The sequence below is a fragment of the Pristis pectinata genome, chromosome 25, assembly GCF_009764475.1.
Source record: "Pristis pectinata isolate sPriPec2 chromosome 25, sPriPec2.1.pri, whole genome shotgun sequence".
Classification (NCBI taxonomy): Eukaryota; Metazoa; Chordata; class Chondrichthyes; order Rhinopristiformes; family Pristidae; genus Pristis; species Pristis pectinata.
This window is the reverse complement of record NC_067429.1, coordinates 16643857-16666118: the sequence shown is the minus strand read 5'-3', so window position 1 is coordinate 16666118 and position 22262 is coordinate 16643857. Positions and strand designations below refer to the sequence as shown.

The 22262-nt window shown below is 38.9% G+C and overlaps 1 protein-coding gene across 2 annotated transcripts in view; it reads right to left on the bottom strand.

The window, feature by feature from the left end:
* Positions 1–1196: 1196 nt before the first annotated feature.
* The window catches only part of nags (N-acetylglutamate synthase), a 31624-nt gene continuing 10558 nt past the window's right edge, over positions 1197–22262 (bottom strand). Inside the window, exons 4-8 of one of the 2 annotated variants that reach the window (XM_052038883.1) lie at positions 19485–19577; positions 16141–16321; positions 9097–9268; positions 7096–7278; positions 1197–4984 (exon numbers count right to left, since the gene is read on the bottom strand). In XM_052038883.1, coding sequence (XP_051894843.1) covers positions 4807–4984; positions 7096–7278; positions 9097–9268; positions 16141–16321; positions 19485–19577 — 807 coding nt within the window. In that variant the 3' untranslated portion in view covers positions 1197–4806. The remainder of the gene's footprint in view (positions 4985–7095; positions 7279–9096; positions 9269–16140; positions 16322–19484; positions 19578–22262) is intronic. The other variant, XM_052038884.1, reaches the window with a different exon arrangement.

The following is a 22262-nucleotide window of genomic DNA, read 5'->3' as shown; positions in this document are numbered from 1 at the left end:
GCAAGTGCTGGGCAATACTGAAGAGAGAGTTCTTAAAATCAAAAAATGATTTCCACATTTCATAGTGTCCATCACATTATGTCAGTCATGTGCTCTGGCCTATACTTATCTGTACACAATTTCCTGTAAAAATGGATTTCTATTCAAATCGGCACTATGCCACATATCTGTTTATCCTCAGTATATATTGCCTGACAGTGGGACCAATTAAAATCTATTCAAACTATCCATTGCTATTATGCTGCATTGAATGTCTTCATACACTAGATTAAAAATATGGAACTGTAAACCAGTACTCTGAAGATAAGAATTTTAAATTTTGGTTATGTGTTTCAGCTTTGAAGTGAGATGTAAAACATTGAAATTGACCAGTTTTTTTACATTATGTTTTTAATTATTTATTTCTGCCTTATTCTTGTTGCAATAATTTCATCTGATTTGTACACTGACCTTTGTATGAATGTAGAGAACCTATACAGGGTTTTTGGTCTTGAATGCTTCTTGGTGTTCCTTGCAAACTTATGCACATGGCTGCAGGAGGAGACAGGGATCTGGCTTGGCTGTCATTCTTCCCATATTCAAATTAGCAGCCATAACGAATCAAAGAATGTTTATGGGAATGAATGGTAGGATGGTTGTAGGCATCTGTGATTCTGTTTACAGGCAAACCAGTACCTTCAGAACAAAAAATGTTTTAATGGCCTGTATATGGTAAAAGCAACATTTAAGTGAGGGGGTCCATAATTTGAGGCAATGGAAATGAATGAATAAGAACTGTTGTAATAGGGTTTGATACTCAACTGAGGTGACAACTAAGAAAGATGGAAGAAGGTGCCAAATGGCAATTTTTGGCCACGTAAATTGAAATTCCAACAGAGCAATAACCAATGAAGCCTGTGTATTAGTTGGTGGAAAGTCATTTTCACTCTGGTCATCAGAATATCAAAAACACCTCCTTTCAACTTCACCCCTTCATGATGATTAAAATGTTTAAATCCACAAAAATTACTCTGTAATAACAGGTACAGAATCACACACATTAAGGACTTGTACCGTGATGACTTTTATTTTATTACCACGGTGTTTGTCATACATTCAAATGGCAAGGTGAGCTGTTTATGTAGAAGCATAATTAATGTTTAGAGTAGATTCTATGAGGCTGAAATCTGAAAGCAATTGGCAGAGATGAAGCCCGAGGCAGTGGTGCTTGTTCTTCTGAATGTTTTTTAAATAATGCAAGATATTAAAAAATGTATTCGTTTTTTTATTTTAATAAGAAAACTGGCAGACTTAGTTATAGTGAAGAACAATGCAAAAATCAAACCCATAACATACATCCGTAAATAAAAAATATACATGGTGAGAAACACAGGAAAACAACCAGGTGTATCAATGTTGTCTTTATTCACGTATGAGTCCCTGTCAGCAAACGATGGCTGTTCAGTCACAGGGATTATCGGAATCAAAGACTATTATTCATGTACACTTTACAAGCAGGACAGTGATCACAACAGGACTTCAGGTCTACTTCTCCCTTCTTTGCCTCAATAGACTGGGGGTAATTGTAGCTTTGCTTCCATCTGATTAAGATGAACTAACTCAGCATGATCTAACTCAGCACAGTACTAATTAACTGAGCTGTGAGACTAAAGTAGATTACACTTAGTGTCCAAGCAGCGATTCACAGACAAGCACCATCTTACCCTGGCCAATTTCATAAATATTGATAATTTAAATGTTATTGTGGGGTACTAAATACATTGAGGAAATTTTAAATTTAGACTGAAAATCAACCATTTGATCAGGGCTTATTATATCATGTACGTTGCTCAACAAAATAAATCTGCTTAGACAAGGGATAGGGGAGCATACAAATAAACAACTGTCCAGTTAACATAAATCCAGGAGTTGATTAAAATATCTCTCAAAACCATGCACATATGCATTTTATAGATATTTGCAATAATTTAAATATTGGCTAATTTAATTTTCTTAAGATGATCTGACATTTGGCACGTGCCTCTAATGTCTGTCAATATTTAAGTGATGTTATCTTTTACCTCCACAAATGTTTTTACAAAGTCAGTCCATTCCATGACTTATGGCCTTTTTATGTTTATTTTAGTGTCTCATGATACAGGACAAAATAGATTGCACCACAGATTATCAGAGATGTAGTGCTCAGTAATTTTACTGCTTACAAATCTCAAATGGTTAGAGCAATTACAAGTGGTATTGAATGACCCAAACCGTTATGCTAACAATGTTACTTGGGGCTTCAAGTTCTTCTTTGCTAAGCAAATGAAGTGTTGATGGCTGGTTGTATTCTCCTGTATTCAATTCCATTAAATTCAACAGAACTGAATATACAGAGCTAAGTACAACCCACCCAAGACTTATGTACATGTTAAGTGTGACCATCCATAGACAATTTCTCCTTTGTGTCTCTTTCCAAAAGAAACTTAGGTTAGATACATCCAATTTACAAAGAACTGAAGTTTGGAGAAACTGGCCATCGATTTTGTTGCATTTTTTACAATATAGTGACAGGTTATCTATTAAAATGACCCACAGGAATCCACAAGTTATAAAACAACAGGATAATTGCAAATTCAACTCTCAGTATTTTACAATTCCTAAATTCCTTTGTAAATAGATATTAGATTCACAGAGTGAAACAGCACAAACAGGCCTTTTGGCCCAAATTGTCCATGCTGACCAAGGTGTCTTCCTGAGCCCATTTGCCTGCATTTAGCCCATATCCCCCTAAACCTTTCCTATCCCTAAACCTGTCCAAATGTCTTTTAAATGTTGTAATTGTACCCTCCTCTACCACTGCCTCTGACAGTTTGTTTCATATTCCCACCCCATGTTGGTGAGATATAGCCCAAAGTATACAGTCAACATTGTGGCAGTAAATACTTTTCACTTTTTAAAAATAATAAGAGTTCAACATTTCATGTTATTGAAGTAGCATAATGTTGGATTTTTTAAAAAAGAATAGTTGTATAGGAAGGAAATGACATAGTTTATGCGGAATCATATTTTTGCTGTATTAATGGACTGAATCAACAAATTGTGCTGTTACTAGGGTGAACAGCTACAGCAGAACTCGACGCCACACTGGAAGCAAATTCTCATAAATTTACCCATCTATGATCAGTGCACTGATAAATAAATCAAGTCACTACTATTACCACTCTAAGGACTATGTCATTATTTTAATATCTTCATTAATAAATAGATTACTAAACTATAGATCCCCCTCTCCCACATTAAAGATTTCCACTGAAGTGGTCTTTGTGATGAAAAAGACTCTCCCAAAAATTGAAGAGAATTGAAGCAAAACTAGAATTTGCTTTTCTTCTGCATAGTATTCTTGTCTATAACCATGAAAGTTGCAAAAGGTGGAGGATTTGACAGCCCTCAAGAGTTCAGAATTCAAAATATTATCACAAGGTATCAAGAGTGAAGCTTTTGGCATTTTCATTCCTGCAATTAAAACTCTGTTTAACTCTTTCACAATCAAAACTTAAGACTTTGGAAAGGATTGCAGAAAGCTAAAACACTAATAATGAAAACAATGAATGATGGATCTAAGGATTTAAATTTGCCTTGAGTCTAGCCGCCTTGTCTTCTTCCTAACATCTTACAGGCACTGTTTCGACTCTGGTAATGGATTGTCTGTACAAAGGCAGGTGTACAAATCAACAGTTTGAAAATAATTTGCTTTTTGGTTTAGACTATACAGAATGTACAAACTGGTATGACCATGTTTTTAGGAAGGGCTGGTGAAAGTTTTCCATCACTATGAAAATGGAATAAAAATGTTGCCACAATGAAATAAAAATCTGGCACAAACTGTTTAAGTGAATAATGCATCTAGAATTATTCTAGGGCATTTCTTTCGGTTAACTGATGTTTTAAATGCTCAGTGCTAGATCACTTCCATTTAGAATATATAAACACAATGATTTTTAGCTTTTGTTTATAAAACAAGAATTTAGATGAGAAGCTGTTCCTTTGGAGGAAGGACATTTCTTTTGATCATTGTGTGATTCCTCCCAGGTGGCATCCTTTTGGTGAATGGCACCTGTTCCCCCTTCCCTCAAGCAGGCAGGACCTGCCAGTCTACCACTATCCTCTTTGACATTAGAAGTAGCAGCAAAACCAGATGCTGTTTTTTTTGGAACAAAGCCAACTGTGCCTTTGAGAAGTACAAATGAAATTTCATCATCTGGGATCTTCCATTCTACAATCCTGATATAACCTTCCGTCCACTCATACAAGGACAGAAAATAGGGTGTGAAAATGTCCAAACTGACTTCTAATAGATCACACTTTGTATTCACTCAATCTGACTCCTCTTCATAAAGAGATGCTTGGTTGTTTTCCTGGACAATCTGATTGAAAGTCATTGTCAGGTTTTTTGATGAACTTGGTCACAAGCTTCCCTGTGCTCTCCTTTCCCGTTATAACAGATCTCAGTTTCAATTAAAGAAAGCTTACTAATTACTTTGTACTACCTACCACAAAAGATCAAAGTCCTGTAACAGATGAGTGTAATTAGCTTTAAAACCATCACATTACTGGAGGTTTCATTTGCTTTGGTTTTATTCACTCATGCTTTGTTAATTTAAGTAGAAATTTTCCCTCTTTTACCATTAGCAGCACTTGAAGGTAAGCTTTTACAAAAGGAGGAGAGATTCAAACCAATAATCTTTGCCAAAACCGAAGCATGTCTAACCTTAGAGTACAATTGATACTTTGGACATGGATCAAAAAAGATCCATTAAGTGAAGGGATTTAGTTTTCTGTCATAGAAGAGGTTTGCTCATTTACAGGCTCCTTTGGTTTGATAAAAGAATCAGGTAAATTTTCTGCATAGTCCACCAGGTCATAAGAGTCACGCATATTTGATAGGCCATACCAAAATACTATCCATTGTCCAGTTGTAAAGCTTCCATCACATTGCTTGAAATACCTGCACAAGTGAAAGGCATCTGAAATTGGTTGTGCACTGAGTGACAATGGCAGCAATAAATTACAGCAACTCTTTAGGAAAAAAAATGCATTAAGAGAAAAAATTAGCAAAAAGCAGTAAAAGAATAAAAAGCAAGCTTATACACAGCACTACTGTGTAAGCCCAATGAGGGTGTTGTTCTATAAAGAAAGGCATTTAATTGGAAAGAGGACATATTTTAATTGAACCAACTGATGACATTTCTAATCAAGACAGAAGGAACTATACGAATATATAGCTTCAAAATTTTGCACTGAGGGATGCAGACAATCAAAGACTAAGTGGGATATCTCCTGAGCCTGTTCAACTGTGGTGCCATGTGGGGTCTATGCTGCCAGCCACATATTGGACTCTATACTATGTTGAGTGAGTGTGTGTGTGCATAGGTGGAGAAGCACATTGAATCCTACTCTTAGTAGTTACGCCAAAGTTCTGTCTTAAAGTGACTGTATGATGTCAGGCAAGGTTAGTCGCAATCAAAAAAATTTGACACTCATTGCCATGGGTCATGTATACTGAAAGAGCAGTTGAACAAGAGACTAGATGGCTGCTAGCAGTAAGAGAGTCTACCTTAGCATAAATGTGTGAAAATTGGGAGAACACAAAACCTCCTTGTTCAGGCTGACTTAACAAAAGCTGGTTCCAGATCAAGAACCCATAGCGAATATAGATCCTGAAGCTGTCAAGCCCTTTCTATTAAACTGGAAACATGAACATTTTGTTTTGCGTATTGTCGTGTAATTATTTGGCTAATACTCACGCCAAAATCTCAATGCAGGTGGTCTTTGCCTAAAAGCATGCATACATTTATAAATTAGTTTCTATGGCATCTGGGTTATTGGGTTCTCTTTGTATCCTCAATCTCTGCTTACTAATGCTGATGTATCTGTACTTTATGCAAGTAAACATAACAGATGGAGAGATTAGACAATGACAATGGCAGAGTAAAATAAGGATATTAACGGAAGTAGGGACTAAAGGGGATGGTGATAACAAACAGCTAGGAAGAGTGAAAGGTGGAAAAGATACAAGGAGATGGTAAAGTAACAGGTGAAATGGAGAACTGCCAACAGATGTGTCAACGTGTGTAAATCTGTGGCTACAAAAGTGGGCTCTGCAGTTCTCATTATTTGCTGCTCCAAATTTGCACGGCATTTTATATGTAGTATACAGATGCATACATTTTTACAAGTCAAGCTACTGCTTTAATGGTTAATCTAAACTTGAAACCCAATTTCTAAGAGAAATGTACATCTGCTTTTAGCAAGGAGTTGTTGTATTTCTCATGACAGTCAGAATATGATTAACCATTCTCATTTGAGCTAAAGAACAGATGCCAGGGAGCTCAGAACCGTAGGGGGTGAGAAAGCAGTGCCTCGCTGTGGTCTGGTGGGGTGGCTGGGTGGAGGGGTGTTAGGGTAAATCCCAAAGTACACTGAGAGGGGTGCAGCAACTGTTCTGAGAATCTTTGTTGCTGGATCTAGTTTCCACTCAGAAAGCTCTACCTAGGATGTGCTTTTAATGTTAAAGTTAAGCACATAGCGTGAGCTGGATCATGGAAATCCAGTTTAGCTGCACTAGCTTTCGAGGACTGATGTCAAGCTCTGTCTACTCTCACACTTCCAGCATTCTTGAAGGTTGCACTCGCCACTGCCTTTATGAATACAGTGGATGATATGATTTGCTGCAAAGCAATGTGTGCATGTGGGTCACACATAAAATTCCATTCAAACTAACACGCAGACTGCCAAATAAAGAGTGCTACTGAATCCAATTTTGTGTCCTAATGTATGGTGGAAGAAGTTGCAAGTTGATGTCAATTACCATAAATCTCTGCTTGCTTACTTTGTATTGAACAGTGTATTGATGTTTGAGCAATGATTATCCTTCTATATGCAGTTGTGTTTGTTGTGTTCCTTAAACTGATGAATCTCTAAGCAAAATGATAAGACAGCTATCTGTAGGTCCTTTGAATAAAATTAGGATTACCTGAAGCCTCATTCTGGTATGTAAACTTTGTATGTAACAACATTTTATATAAAATATAGTCAACAGATAAATTATGAATTTACCAAGGATTGATTCTGTTTGTTGTCCTCGACCTCCAAAAAAGTGCTTCGAAGTCCTGCTGAATACATTCCCATAACATCAGACTGGTCCCTTGGCCGCGTTTACTTGTACTGACAACAAACTTATCAAGATATGGCATCCCATTCAGGACAGATTCTGTGGTGATAATTGCAGCAGCACTGTACCTATGGAACACAGGCAGAGGATAGTTGTGTCAGCAATTCAAACCCATTCTCATGTTATAATTTATTGCAGCAAATTGTGCCATATGCCACAGGAATGCAGTTAAGATTTAGCTACAAATCAATATACTCATTGCATAACAGAGTGCCTAATTACATTTAAACATATTGAACAATAACTTGCCATAATTCTGCCTAACTGAAGAGTTTTGGGGCTGTTTTAAAGTAAATGAAGTCTAAGCAATAGCTGTATCACTTTGCATTCCATGGAACAATTAATTATATTTTCTTTCCCTTTAGATTTTTCTGTACCACATAGCCATGATGACCTATGAAGGTATCTGTAGACCTGTATTAGAGCAGAGTCAACTTATTATTATATATTATATTATATAATAAATTAATATAATATATTATATAATAAATCAACAGATTATTCCCTTCTGTTGTGGGAATAATCAAATATATTGAATCCTTCCAAGTCAGTCTCTGCCCTGTGTTGAGTCAATCAGTCTCACTTGAGAAGACAAAAGGATCAACACAGATTGGTCTCAATATGCCCGAGTTAGGAGAGGGAGCAGGTGGTGGGGGGGGGGGGGGGGGGGGCGGTTGGTGGTGGTGGTGGGTGGATGGGATGTGGGAGGGGAAGCAATTATGGTTTCCATTCTCGGTGGTCTTCTGGAAATTATGCAAGTGTAAAAATCAGGTGAGCAGGGGACTGCATTCAGTGGCAATGTTGCGTAGAATGGGAAAACCTATTTGAGCTTATGATATGGCACCGGGAAATCTGCCAACAGCATGAATAAAATGACCTTGGCTCAACAAGTCTGGTGCTCCAGGTAAGGTGTGCTAAACTGGCAATGTGTGGTAGGTCACCAAGAGTATGGGTCCAGCACTGGAAAATTCCATTGTGTATGAGGTCCAAGATATCAGATGGATTGGAGGGAGGAAAGGGGGCTAGAGAGGCCCAGTTTGTGGGGGAAATGGGGAATGATTGTAGTGCCAGTCAACTGGGAGAAGGGGATGGGGTGGGACCTCTAGGTTTGAACTGGGCATTGGGGGAATTTGGGTGGGGTTATCATGATCTGCTGTGGTGGGATAGGAGTGATACAAGTTATGATTGAGTGGTTGTAAAGGAGGTTAGGGTGAAAGTCTGGGGCTGAGGATCACAAATGGGCTGGGGTATGGTGGTGGGAGAGACCCAAGAAAACCTCATTGTGAGGGTAAAGTGGATAGCTTAAAGAGGACCTACCAAGGGTAGTTCCAAGCACCCTAGCCTCTGATTTGGTCAGATGGATCTCCTTTAGATCTTGCTGACACAGATCTCACATTCATTGTGAAAGTCACCTTTTGCAGAGGTGGTCTGCGCTATCTGTGGGACAGCTGAATTTAGCAGAGATGCTGTCCAAACATATGTTGCACACTGATACGTGCCACTGGGCACTTGTTGAACTGTGTAATGAGGTGCCGTTCGCATGGAGGACCCAGAGTAACTCTCTGACCTTTGTGAAACACGTGAGTAAGTACCTGATTCTTTGGTTCATCCAATTAGAATTCAATCACACAGTGTGCATGTTGTGCTACAGAGCGGATTTTCTGGGCTTGGGTTTCTTCTGTCTGTGATAGATTACAACCTGGATTTCTCCAGTGCTTCTGATTTGCTTTCATCCTTTCTACATTGAGTTTTTTCACTTTCCAATTATTTCAAAGTCAGCAAAGCCAGCTGCAACCACTTGCAGTTATTTCACGAATGAAATTAGAGAGGGGCGTACAAGTAGAAAAGGGATCAGTCACAAAACCCGTTGGCGGCAAAACTCTTACCCTTCAGACAAATAAACAGAATGTAGCTTGGGTTTTATTACTGAGATGTAGTCCTCATATAGATCTTTCCCAAATGATTTATTTATCAGCGATATTAGACGGCTTGTGTCTATTTCATCAAGGTCGGTGTATCTACGAATGGGTTCTGCATTTTTGAATAAAGTTCCAGCTCCTGAAACAAATTCAAAAAGAATGTTCAGAGTCATCATCTCTGATGTGGTGGAAAGTGGTTAACTCTTATCTTTTTCTATCTTCTCAAAGCTTTGCATTCTATGATGGGGAACTCTTCCCCAGACAACAGGCACTCTCTCTGGTCACTCAATGTCCACTGTCCCTAAAACAAGCCCAATCTTGTCTCTTTACATTAACCATGCATTGTTTCCAGAGATCTGTCAACAGCAAACACAAACCCTGGACAACTCTTCCTCCCCAACTTTGAACTACCTGCCAGCCCAGCTAAAATTATTTTGGCATAGAACACAGATTGAACCTGGGGTTTTCTTAAATCTATTTACAGTATATACTTGTTGAGCCAATAGAAAAATTGATAAATGTTTAACATTCTTTTCTGAGATGAGTTTCAGCACATTTCAGTGAATGCCTTGCAATACGGGTGGTGCTGGCAGTGCCAGGGTTTAATACCTGACCTTGATTACTCTTGAGAAAGTGGCAGCGAGCCACTTTCTTGAACTGTTGCAGTCTTTGTGGCGAATGTACTCCCACTATACAGTTAGATAAGGCATTCCAGGATTTTGAGTCAGCTACTTGAAGGAAGAGCAATGTAATTCCAAGTTGTGAGAGTGTGAGTGTAGGAAGTCAACCTGCAGCTATGATGCTCCCATGTGCCTGCTGTCTTGTCTTTTCAGATGATACAGATGGCAGGTATTTAAGGAGGGATAATGTTGAAAATGCCTTGGTAAGTGGAGCAGTGCTATTGCAGATTGTACACATTGGCCACAGGGTACTAGTGGTGGAGGGAGTGAACAATGAAGATGATGGAAGGAGTGCCAATCAAACATGTGCTTCAGCAACAAACAAGGAACTCAGTGGGTCGAGCAGCATCTGTGGGAGGAAAGGAATTGTCGATGTTTTGGGTTGAAACCCTGCGTCAGGACTCCAAACATGCATCATTGTGTCTCCAAACATGTGCTTTGTCTTAGACTGTTGAGCATCTTGATTTGCAGTTATCCAAACAAGTGGAAAGTAGTGTATCATGAAGACAGTGGAAAAGTTTTAGGGAGTGAGGAGGTGAGTCATTCATCACAGAAATTCCCAGTCACTGATGTGTTTTTGAACCACGTTGTATTTATGTAACTGGCCCTGTTAAATTTCCGTGTTGTTGGGAATGTTTGCACAAAGGTGATGCTGTTAAATGGCATGAGGAGGCATTTGGAGATAATCACTGCCTGGTGCTTGTGTATCATGTGTTTCTTGTTACTTTTCAACCCTTGCTTGAACGTTATCCAGCTGTTACTGCATGTGGATGTAAACAACTGCATTATCTGAGGAGTCGCCAATGAAACTGAGATCTGAATAACACTGAATAGCAACTAAATTAAAATTAATATACAATATCACAAACACGGCTAACTGATGGCATAGGCATATATGGAATGCTGCGGAATCAACGCGGCTGGGGGAAAACAGGAAAGGAATGGAGAATCCAGGAATACACAACTAACATTTGTGCAGCAGGGTTGAAGGAGATTTTCTAGAATCTTGATGTGTCTTCCGTGGATTTTTAGTTGCATTTACTCACAGGTAACATTGGTTATCGGTAAAGATACCCCAATATTTTGGGAAGATTGATATGATTCAGTTGAAGAACATTGTATACAGGAAGTCCCCAACTTACGAACGCCCATACTTACGAACCGACCTTTGTGGTCGGTTTGTAAGCGGGCCCAGCCCCCGATCCTACCACGGCGGCGGTACACCTTCTTTGGCCCAACCCCGGGCCAAGTGCGCACATGCGGCCGGGGAACCCCGGGCTAAGTGCGTATGTGTGGCTGGGGCCATGCGCGGGCGCGATCCCTGGCCCAAGTGCGCATGCCATGGACACTGTTCCGAGTTACAGACAAAATCAGGTTACGAACAGTCTCAAAAATGGAACTCATTCGTAACCTGGGGACTTCCTGTATATTCATTCCGATCAAAGTGCAAGCATATGGCCACGTTCATTATTACAATCAAAAGCAGTTTTGTGGCCCAGCACAGACTGCACAGAAAGGTTTACCAGCTGGTGACCCTTTCCATATACTCTGTTACTGTACTGAGCACAGTAAGATTTTTAATTGGTCCTCTCTTACCTTGATGCACATAATGACTAATGCAAACTCTTTCCTGGTAAAAAGAATTAATAAATCCTCAAATAAACACAGCTGGGATTCTGCTGGCCCAACAGGACCTCCAGATATTTAGTGGTTTCAGTTATGCACCAGGTCCATTTTAAGAAAAATATGCTTTTAATAGAACACTGTTCAAGGGCAATGGTTTCTGTTTGGGTTTAATTAATTTCTACCCTTGCATGTTATCATATCGTGATAACATAGGAAGGGAAATCAAAAGAATGAAAATGCATTTTAGTTATTGAAGTAGATTAGAAAATCAGGGAACCTATGCCAGGGAAATGTATGCTTAGAGGTGAGCTAATTAAGGTTTAAGATGTTGAAAGTATTTGGTTGTGTTTGAGTTATGCTATATTCCAATTAAATGTGTTAGAATGAATCAGGAGCCACAATTTGAACTTGTAGAGGGTCAGACAAGGATAGCAAGAGGCAATTCTTTGATAACAGTGAATGAGTGTAAAGACTGGCAGCTTGTACGATAATACCACTTCACTGTATTCTTTCAAGCAATACTGGGCCTGTTTCTTACCAGGAGGGAGATCACTATTCACAATTATACCTTATTCTTACATTTCATTATGGCAGCTGGAAAATGTCCAACGATTGAGTGGGTTCATGGTTCTTGCACTATCTAATCTGGCACAGGATTCACAAATGGATTCGCCAATTTACATGCTGGGGAATTTCAGAATTTTTTACTCTGCCACTGCACTACTCCATACAGAGTCAGCAGTGGATCACAATGACATTCACTGGCAGGGATCTGTCAACAAAGTTGGGACATCCACATTCAGATACTCATGTCACTTTGGGTAAATGCAGGGAGATCACCACAGACCTAAATGTGGGCCATTGTGATGCACGAGTCAGAGTAATAGAGCACAGAAACATACCCTTAAGCCCAATTTGTCCATGCTGATCAAGGCACCCACCTAAGCTAGTCCCATTTGATCCATATCCCTCTAAACCTTTCCAATCCATATACCTGTCGAAATGTCCTTTGAATGTTATTATTGTACCTGCCTCAGTTACTTTCTCTGGCAGCTCATTCCATATGCATACCACCCTCAGGTCCCTTTTAAACCTTTCCATGAAATTTAACAGTTGTGTGGGACAGGTATATTAAATACAAGTACAATGAAATTTTATGCTCTAGATTTTCAGACCAGAGGTCTTTGATACTTTCTCCCTCCGCCACCCCCCCCCCCCCCGCCCCCAGGGATAGCAAAGCCATGACTGCATTGCAATACAGTATAGTGATATTGAAACCTTTAACCCATTCCTCTCAGTACGTCATCCTTCCCATGGGATGGTTTGGTCTGACTTGCCTCAGTGAACAGTAGGATGGCTGTGCTTAATGCTCCCCTATCAGGCCACTCATACCCAAGTCCTGACCAGAGGCTCTCAAATCTTGCGTAACTCAACTGTATTTGTGCTTTTCATAATTCAATGATTTATCCTGTTTGGGTCTGAGGGCTTGCTAGTTAGGGAAGGACTATTCTTACTGGCTGAGGGGTGGATAAACCTGAATGCAGAAGTCTGTTACCATTAAAAATAGATATAGATAGAAGTTAAACTTATTTCCATTAAATCATACATAAAATTGTACAACTCAGATGTATGTTGCTCCAGCTCAAAAGCTTGGCTAAATCTGTTCTAGATAAGCTCAGAATGCACTAAGTTTGTTGTTGCCCATGAACTGGTTAGAGTTATTGGCAAAAGACCCATTTATGTAGACTGAATAGTATTCTTTTTGACCGTCTGATCTAATTTCAGTTTAAATTTCTTTCTTGCCACCATAATTCTATCCGTATTTGAATTATATTAAATAATGTATATGGTTAAGGAAATACACTGCACTTTCTGATAAAGTTGAAATAGCTGGGTAATCAAATTGATAAGGAAACAGTCAGAATTTAAATTTAAATAGCTAATGTCAACTGTAAACCAGTTTAGGTTTAAAAAAGGCACTTTATCTGGGAAGATAATTTTCCTTTTTAATGAGAAGTTTCCTAGTCTACACAGGAGAATTAATTTAAAAGCTTACCACCTGAGTACTAACTCACACCATGTTCTGTTTATTCATCACCCCTGTGCTCACTAGTCTATACTGCCTCCCAGACTACCAATGCCTCTTTTTTTGAATTCACATTCTTATTTTATAGTCCTTCTTTGTTGTCCCACATCTACTTCATTCCCGTACCTTTCCAGGAGCTCCACATTCCCACAGTTCTGGCCTCTTCTGCAACTGCAGTTATAATTGCTGCACTATTTACAACTAAGTCTTCAGCTGCCTGGGCCATAAGCTCCGGATTTCCTATCTCAAACCCTCCTGCCTCTCATTTACCTTCATCTCAATATCCACTTCCATGGCTCAGCATCGTATTTTGTTTGATAATGCTCCTGAAAATTTACCCTGGGAAGTTTTGCTATGTTAAAGGAGCTCTTATAAACATACAGTTGTTCAAAAATCGTAAGTCTTTCTGAGCAATGATACAGCAAACATCCACACCTGTCTACAGTTGGAAGGTGAACTACAGTTATATATAAAACTCGTAATTGACTAAATGGAACATTTTTATTTGTGCATTATTGGTATCTCTCATTTTCAGTTATCAGCACCAAGAAATAATACCCTCATCTTGCCATCAACGCCAGCATCAAATTCACTTTAGTATTCTCACAGTGAAGAAACAATGAATTCACAATGCTGCAGTGTGATTCTGTTTAATACATGACTTAAGAAATAACTTAAAAAAAAAAGTTGATCTTGTGGGTAAATCCAGTACTATGAACAAGGATCACTGGAGTGTGACTAACTCACATCAGTCAAGACAGACTTGCAGATTATACACTGGCCTGTGTGTGCAAAATATTTGTAATTTATGCAAGTCTTAATTATAGCTATCACTTGAAATAACACTTCACCAACTACACATGTTGAGATTAGTTTAGAACAGTGGAATTTTTGCTTGGTGGAATAACTGTGGCCCAATACTTTTATCTCTTGGTCTCCTCCCCTGAAAATGAAAGTTCATTAGGAAACCCTGGCCAATGTGAATCACTTCCCATATCTTGGGACCTACCTCTCAGTGAAGATAAACACTGATGATGAACTTCACCACCTATTTCTGTATTAGCAAACCCTTTGGCCATCAGAAGAGTGTTAGAAGATAGAGACATCTAACCCATCACAATGCTCATGGCCTACCAGGCAGCAGTGATCCCTGCGATTTGGTATGTATCTGAGACACGGACTGTCTACCACCGACAACTAAAAGCACTGGAGGATGCCACCATTCAATGTCTCTGCAAAATTCTCCACTGGCAGGAAAAGCCAACCAATGTCAACATTGCCTTCCAAGCAAAATCCCCAGCACTGATGCCCTAATTACATTGGGTCTGATAGGCAGGCCACATCATTAGCATGACCAAGATAGAGGTTTTGAAACCAACAATCTGAGCTCCCTAACAACAAGAAATTACCAGAGGAAAAGATTCAGGAATATTCTCAAAAAGTGCAACATCCCACCGAATTGTAGGAATCCCTGGCCTGTGATCACTTAAAATGGAGAGAAGCATTTGGCATCATCGACTTGTCCATGCATCCAAAGCACAGAAGCTCACCGTAAATGATGGAAAGACCGAACCACCTCCCAAACCACCTGGTTCCCTGCCCAATCATGTATCTCATGCCCCACCTACAGCAGTCTCTCGGTTCCACATTGGCCTCATTAGAACTTGTAGAAATGGAATGCAAGCAGGTCATCCTCGATCTTGAGGGACTGTCTAAGGTGTTGTAACCTTGATAATGTTTAAGTACAAAAGACTTGAAAACTGCTTCCCAATATGGAGGACCTTAATGCAGTTCTGTAGTACACCGTAAAAGGATACAGAAAATAACTGTGGTATCAGGTCATATGAAGTTTGCCGTCCAACTACACTCCTTCCATTTCAAGCCAACAACCTGGTCCTTGCTCCTCCGACCTTTTCTCTCATGTTTCTCCTGAGCTTCAACTACTCCTTCCAGCTTTTCACAGGATTGAAACCACGTGAAGACTGAACCTGCTTTCTTCCCACTTCCTTCTACAACATGCAACTTTTTGTGCCAAGCTTGGCATCACTTAATTATCACTTAGCAATTTTACATTGTGTTCTCTCCTATTCTTTTCAAAGCTGAGTCTTAGTATTTTATTACTGATATTGGACCTGCCATTCAAATGGTTCCCTGCCCTACTATAGTTGTCAGCTATTGTCATTATTATGTACACTATCCAAAAAGCAACTTATAGATGCAAACATCATTTGAGCATTGGTAATTAGACCAAGATTTCCTCTCACATCCTAAAGACATTCAAATTGGCAGGTTAAAAGGCTAATATAAATTACTGCTCCTGTAGGTAGATGGCACTAAAATTAGGGGGAGTTGATAGGCTTATGAAAGAGAATAGGTTACAAGGAAATAAGCCTGGGGTACAGGACTGATGGGACTGCTCTAAGAGCTGGCAAACATTTGATGTGCTGAATGGCTTTCTATGTCGTAAGAAAATGTGGAATAAATGTAGACTCTATTAACTGCAAGCAATTCATAAACAAAAACCTCTTGCATTTGTCATTCTACTGACTATCCTTCAATATTTTCTATTTCTATTATATGAATGTATAAATGAAGTAAGGGTCTTAATGATGGTGGTACCTCTGTGACTGAAGAGTTCTGTGAGTATGGTGTTGGCTGATGTGATGACAGCAGAAGATTCCGATGGCATGTGGTTGAGCAAATCCATTATCACCTTGGCTTTCTGTTCCTCCTTATCACTAATCCAGTTTGCATTTGATACAAGATCTAGGTCGGATGGAAGATTGACCTGTCCCACAACCTGTACCATGTGAAAGAGCATACCACAAACAGGTTACAGCAGGAGGGAACAAATTACATGATTACTACGTAATATTTAGAACTGTTTGGGATCTATAAATTTTTTGGATAAATCAGAAATGCTCTACAATTGTTGCTTTGAGTCTTATGAGCCTAGTTTTAGTGCCTATTTTTAAAATAAAAGTAGTGAATCATTTTTGTAGATGTTAACACACTGGAAGGATTGTAACTTGAATTCAACCCACTTAACCCTTTCTACAGGCATATACTGCTATTAAGTATTGTCATACTACTAGTGTTAACATATTTACATGAAGAATTTCAGAAAAAGCTAATAACTATTTTCTTTTACACTCAGCACCTTATCTAGTTAGATTGAAAGTTTACTGTGACATGTCCTCATAGATGAAATAGTTATTCCTCAATTTCACTGCAGATAGTCTTCATACTAAGGGTTCAAAATCACAAAGCGGCACTGGCCACATTTAAATATAAAAAAAACATTGTTTCATGGAATATTCAAGGACACTTTCAAAACTTTATAGATAGGATAAACATATCTAACAATTACCAGGAACATCTGAGGCGGATGATTTTAGTTGTCTGAAACTATTTTGAAATATTTGATGTAGACAAATACTAAAAAGTCAAACCAATACTGAAATGAAAGGCACTTTATAAATGACCTGACAAGCTGAACATCACTGTAGGGGTGACCTTCGTGTATTTCCAAGATTTTCTGCTTTTATTTTAATACAAAGCATCAGTGTGTCAATTTTTATTGACTAAATCATACTTAAAATGACATCATAAACTTCGAAGCTAAGTGGAGATATCTAGAATTTTGCAAGTTCATCATACCTTTTCTACTTCCGTAAACTACATAGAATTTAAGCTCTTTACATGTTGTCCATTAAACTTTTGTAAAGTATTAAATGCAAGGTTTAACTATTTGTGTTCAATTGTTACCATTGATTATGTTTAAAATGTGGAAAGAGTATCAGTTTTAACTTTTCTTAATTAAATGCTCATTTTAATTTGTTGGACTACATTGGAAAACTGGCATTATAAATATATAATCAGTGATTTGCTTTTCCATTTATGATATTATATAATGTATAGTTTAAGAAAGCTTTGTTAATGTTGCACAATAACAGGCTGCGTGATGTGCAAAGAGCTGGATGTCTGTGAAACAGCAATAAAGCTGGCTGACATTTGAACATAAAAACAAAGATATCATAGTATTGGTATCTTGCGTAAGATATAGGGCAGCAGATTACTGAGAAATGAACTACATTAAATGAGGCAGAGAAATGAGAAATACCTGTACATTAGGTAACAAAATATTGAGAAAACTATACACTAGCTAACAAGTGATTGAGAAATAAATTATATTAGATATGACAGCAAATTATTGGGAAATTATCCACATATTAGATAAAATTATTGAAAATGATCTTAATATTAGGTACAAAGCAAGTTATTGAGAAGTATATAAAGCATTAGATAACAAGGCAGCAAATTATTGAAAAAGATCATACATTAGATAATATCCACTATACCCCAGCTGTTCAAAAATCCAAAATGTCCACTCTATCTCAAGCATACACGCTACATGCACAAGGCTCCCTCACCCAAATGCATTGCCATTACATCCACTTGCAATCACAGCTTAATGCCACAAAACTTGTCACATTCTGCATATCCTACCATACTACTGCCATCAGCAGTAAGCAACTTGCACCAACAAAGCAGATTGGGTGTCCAGCAATGTAAATTACATGAAACGAAGTCACACAAACACACAAAAAAAACTAAAGGGCCATTTAAAAAAGATACACGCTAAGGGCTCCTCCTTGGAAAAGGGTGGTGAGTTGTGTTTCAATCCTGTCATGATGTTTGGCAGGCCTCAAACCTCACCAGTAACAAACATCAGATTCTTATGGATACCAATATATATCCTCTATTAAATAATCATTTACATTAAAAACCAAATCATTATACTCAACCAACCAATTAAATGTTAAACATCAATGATTTCACTGATACTTCCAGCTTCATCAAAATAATTTTTGTCAGAAAAATGTCACTGGTTCCCTTTTGTTTCCTGAGCTCACATACAGAGTATTACGTGCTCTACCTTATCACTGTGCTGAAATCAAGACTCATTTTTCTACATCTCACTGGGACAGTAAGAGAAATGTTAGAGATTCTCACACTCTTGCGTTCCAGATCTTTAATTGTTACAGTTGGTGAACACAGCTCAGGCCTATCTCTAAAGGGAGAACGGGATTGTTAGAAGCTCCTTCCCAAGGCAGCTTCCCTACATGTTTTGAAAGGCATTTAATTCTGAGAGAGGCTTCTTCCCAGAAGGAAAGAGTGTAGGACGCAGGAAGATTAGTAGATGTAACTGGAAAAATGGTACATTAAAATCTGAAAACAAATAATTGTTCACCACTTGCTCTCAATCATCACCCGTTCTAAATAGTTATTTTATTGTTGCAATCTGCACTTGTCAGCCTGACCCTTCTACCAACACCTATGCTATTTGACATTTGCATTGTCTTAGTGACTGCTATGCTAACTTGCACAGACACCTGGAAAGTATTTTAGAAGTTCTTCACTGAATTGTTTTGGATGTGTGGATTTAATTTGTTCAGTACGAGGGTAAATTTTCTTTCTGCTCAGGCCATGCAAAGGCGGCTGACACAAGAGGCAACCTAGTCAGGCATTGATTGTTTTCCTGTGAGTTTTCCTTCCAGATTGGCAGAAAAGGACATTCTGACTTTAACACTGTGCCTCACCTTCATGATACAACTGAGATTTGGTCCTCCAAGGAACTGCCTCTGTGGATCTCAATGATTTGGAACAAAAACATAAAAATAAGTACTAATGTAAAAGATTGGAGGGATCATGGTTATCAAAACATTGGCTGGCATAATACTAAAATGGTCAAAAAAATGTGGAAGATTAACTGCTGAGCGGGACATGGAATCAGTGCACTTATATGAATAATTGTACTCCGTCTTCCATTAGGGGCAAGTCCATCTGCCAGTGTCAGTACTGTTGACAGGAGAGGCAAAATCACCAGGGAAGAAGTGGAGTATATCCATCCAATCATCTTCTTAATGGTCTCGTGCCAGAACTGACTCCACAAAACGTACCTGTAGGCTCTCCACACAGCTGGTACCAAGAGAGATTGTTCGACGCTGAAAACGCCCATTGGCACTTGAAGCAGCGCTTTGACAACGACGAAACTGAAAAACAATTACAATGAGGTCTTCTTGTCTCATGCAAGCCAGCCTCAGAGGAGTATCTGAAACTGGCAACGTCAGGGAGGCACCTTTTATACATGATGCTGGAAGTGGGTGGTTGATGCCAATCTCCCAGCTAATGACCTGAACTTAGTCTGAATGGGATAATTTGCCAAATGTGTAATGAAACACGCCACCCTCTCGCAGAGGTACAGAAACCAGGCCACAATGAATTATTACGTAACATTTTTATAACTGTCAAAACGGGTCACTCTTGCACTGATAAAACTGAATACTTGCATCTTTGTTGTACCCAATGCCAGCATTAAGCACTTCTGCATTAGATATAGTATAGCTTGTTACAGAGTAAAGCTCCCTCTACTCTTCCTGAGCAAAGTGCTTTAATTCCAGCTTCATTTCCCACACAACATAATTTTGGTCTTGAAAAAGCTTGGAAATTTAGTGGCAAATTATGCCAAAGGGTGTGTACAGTGGTGTGGGAACACCTCAACTAGAAATTAGAAAGAGGATGACCATTCCCTTTAGAGACATCTGAGAGAGAAGACTTTCATCTGAGTGGTTTGAAATGCAGGCCCTGAAGTTGGCCACCTAAATCCCTGAACAAAAGAAATCCATGTATCACTGTTAAAGTAGAAGGAAAGTGTTACGGAGTACTTTCAAAGCAAACCAGAATGCTATTTATACGTCTAAACAAGAACAACAGCACTCATACATCAAGTGCTGACTTATGTATTCTTGCTGGCGTGTGCTTGCTTGTCTCTCTCTGCCCTATGGCACTGCCAGGGCTCTCCACATCCCTACTAGGGTCTGTCGCCAAGCCGCTGGAATGTTGCTCCTCTGTAATGGAGGAGTGTGTCAGCACTATAGAGTTGTTGTAGACTGTGCAAGATTTCACCACGTGTTGCAATAATCTGGGCTACCTGGTTGATGGGTAAGACCACAGGCACTGATGTTGGGGATCAAGAATTCTGTCAACCTGAGAAAACAGCTAATCTGTGCTCTGTGAAGCCCCTGCCACTCCCTGTTGGGTGGCACCTCAGCAATTCCAATTTCCTGCTGCAAAATCGTACCACACTTAAATCCCCTTTCAGTACTGGTATCCACCAACATAACAGCAACGCATGGGGGTTGGATACCAGATGTACAAGTTTGTACTGTGGCTCTCGGACTTTACTAGCAAGGTCAACATTTAATTCCCATCCCTAACTGATGAGTATGCCCTACCCTCCATAAATCAATGCACTTCATGTGGTGAAGGTAAAGATCTGGTACAGTTTGTGGTCTGCTGGAACACTTCACAGGACAGTTAAAAGTCAACCATGTTGCTATAGGCCTGCAGTTCTACGTGGGCTAAGTTGGGCAAAGTTGAATGGATTTCTTTTCCTTAAGACTAAGTAAATGCAATAGGATTTTCCAACCTTCTGGTATTTTCATGGGCACCATTATTGATAACAGCTTTAAAATTTCAGAATAATTTATTCCCTAGTTGCTGAGGTGATATTTGAACTCAGGTCTCTCATTATTCCAAATCTCTGAATTATTAGTCAAGTAAACTAAAGCACCAAACAACACAGTTGGTGCTGTCTCAGAGCAGTCGTTTTGATGATGTGTGCATATGTGAATGCTATAACCTGCACTTAATCAAACTTAGTATACAGTATGTTATGCAAACATTTTGTTTCCAGTGCGCATTTTCTATTGCATTCCAATTTTTTGACCATAATTCTTTTCAAGGAGTAAAAGGAAGCTATAATTGGACATGATTAGGTGGTGAAATAATGTACAATATAATAATCTAAATTCACTGTATGTCATTGATGATACTCTTAATACCAGATGAAAGCTGAGTGCAGAGCAGGAAGATTGAGAAACCACTGCATTCAGATACCTGAGGCTATTTAAAAATAAAATCCAATTTTAGGGTATGGAACAACCAAGAGGTACATGATGTACATTAAAAAAAAGTCAATCCCTTTGTTAGTGCACTCTATAGTACTGTACTGGACTCTAAAGGAAGGATATTGAAACTGTAGAGGGCACAAGAGATGTATCAGGAGGGCACAACAGATGTATCAGAATGGCACATTTTTTGTACTGGTCATTAGAATGACACAAGACTATGAGACAGTAAATTAAAAGTGTTGAAAGGATCTAAAATGATGGGCAGATTATTTCCAGTAACTTGAGGATTAAGAATGAAGGGTCACAGATACAAAAATGAAATACAAGAGGTTGAGGAATATAAGAACTACAAGTACGAGTAGGTTCTTCAGTTCCAGGAGCCAGCTCTGCCATTCAATAAAATTATGCTTTGTCCACTTTCCCAACCAATCTCCATGTTCTGATATTCCTTTGATGCCCAAAAATCTATCCAATGACCAAGTATCCATAGCCCTTGGAGAGTTCTCCCCATCTCATTCCTAACTGGTTGAGCACTTATTTCAGAGGCTGCACCAGTTCTAGATCCACTTTGAGCAAACAGGGTCCTGACAACTATCCTACCAATGACTCTCAGAATCTTGTTTTGGAACAGAGGATAGCAGAAGTGTCATTAAACAGAAAGTTGTGCAGATGTGGAATTCATTTTCAGGGTTAGGGGTTGAGCCAGAGACATTGTCAACATACAAGATTAGATTGGATATATGAACATGGTGAAGGTCCAAAGGA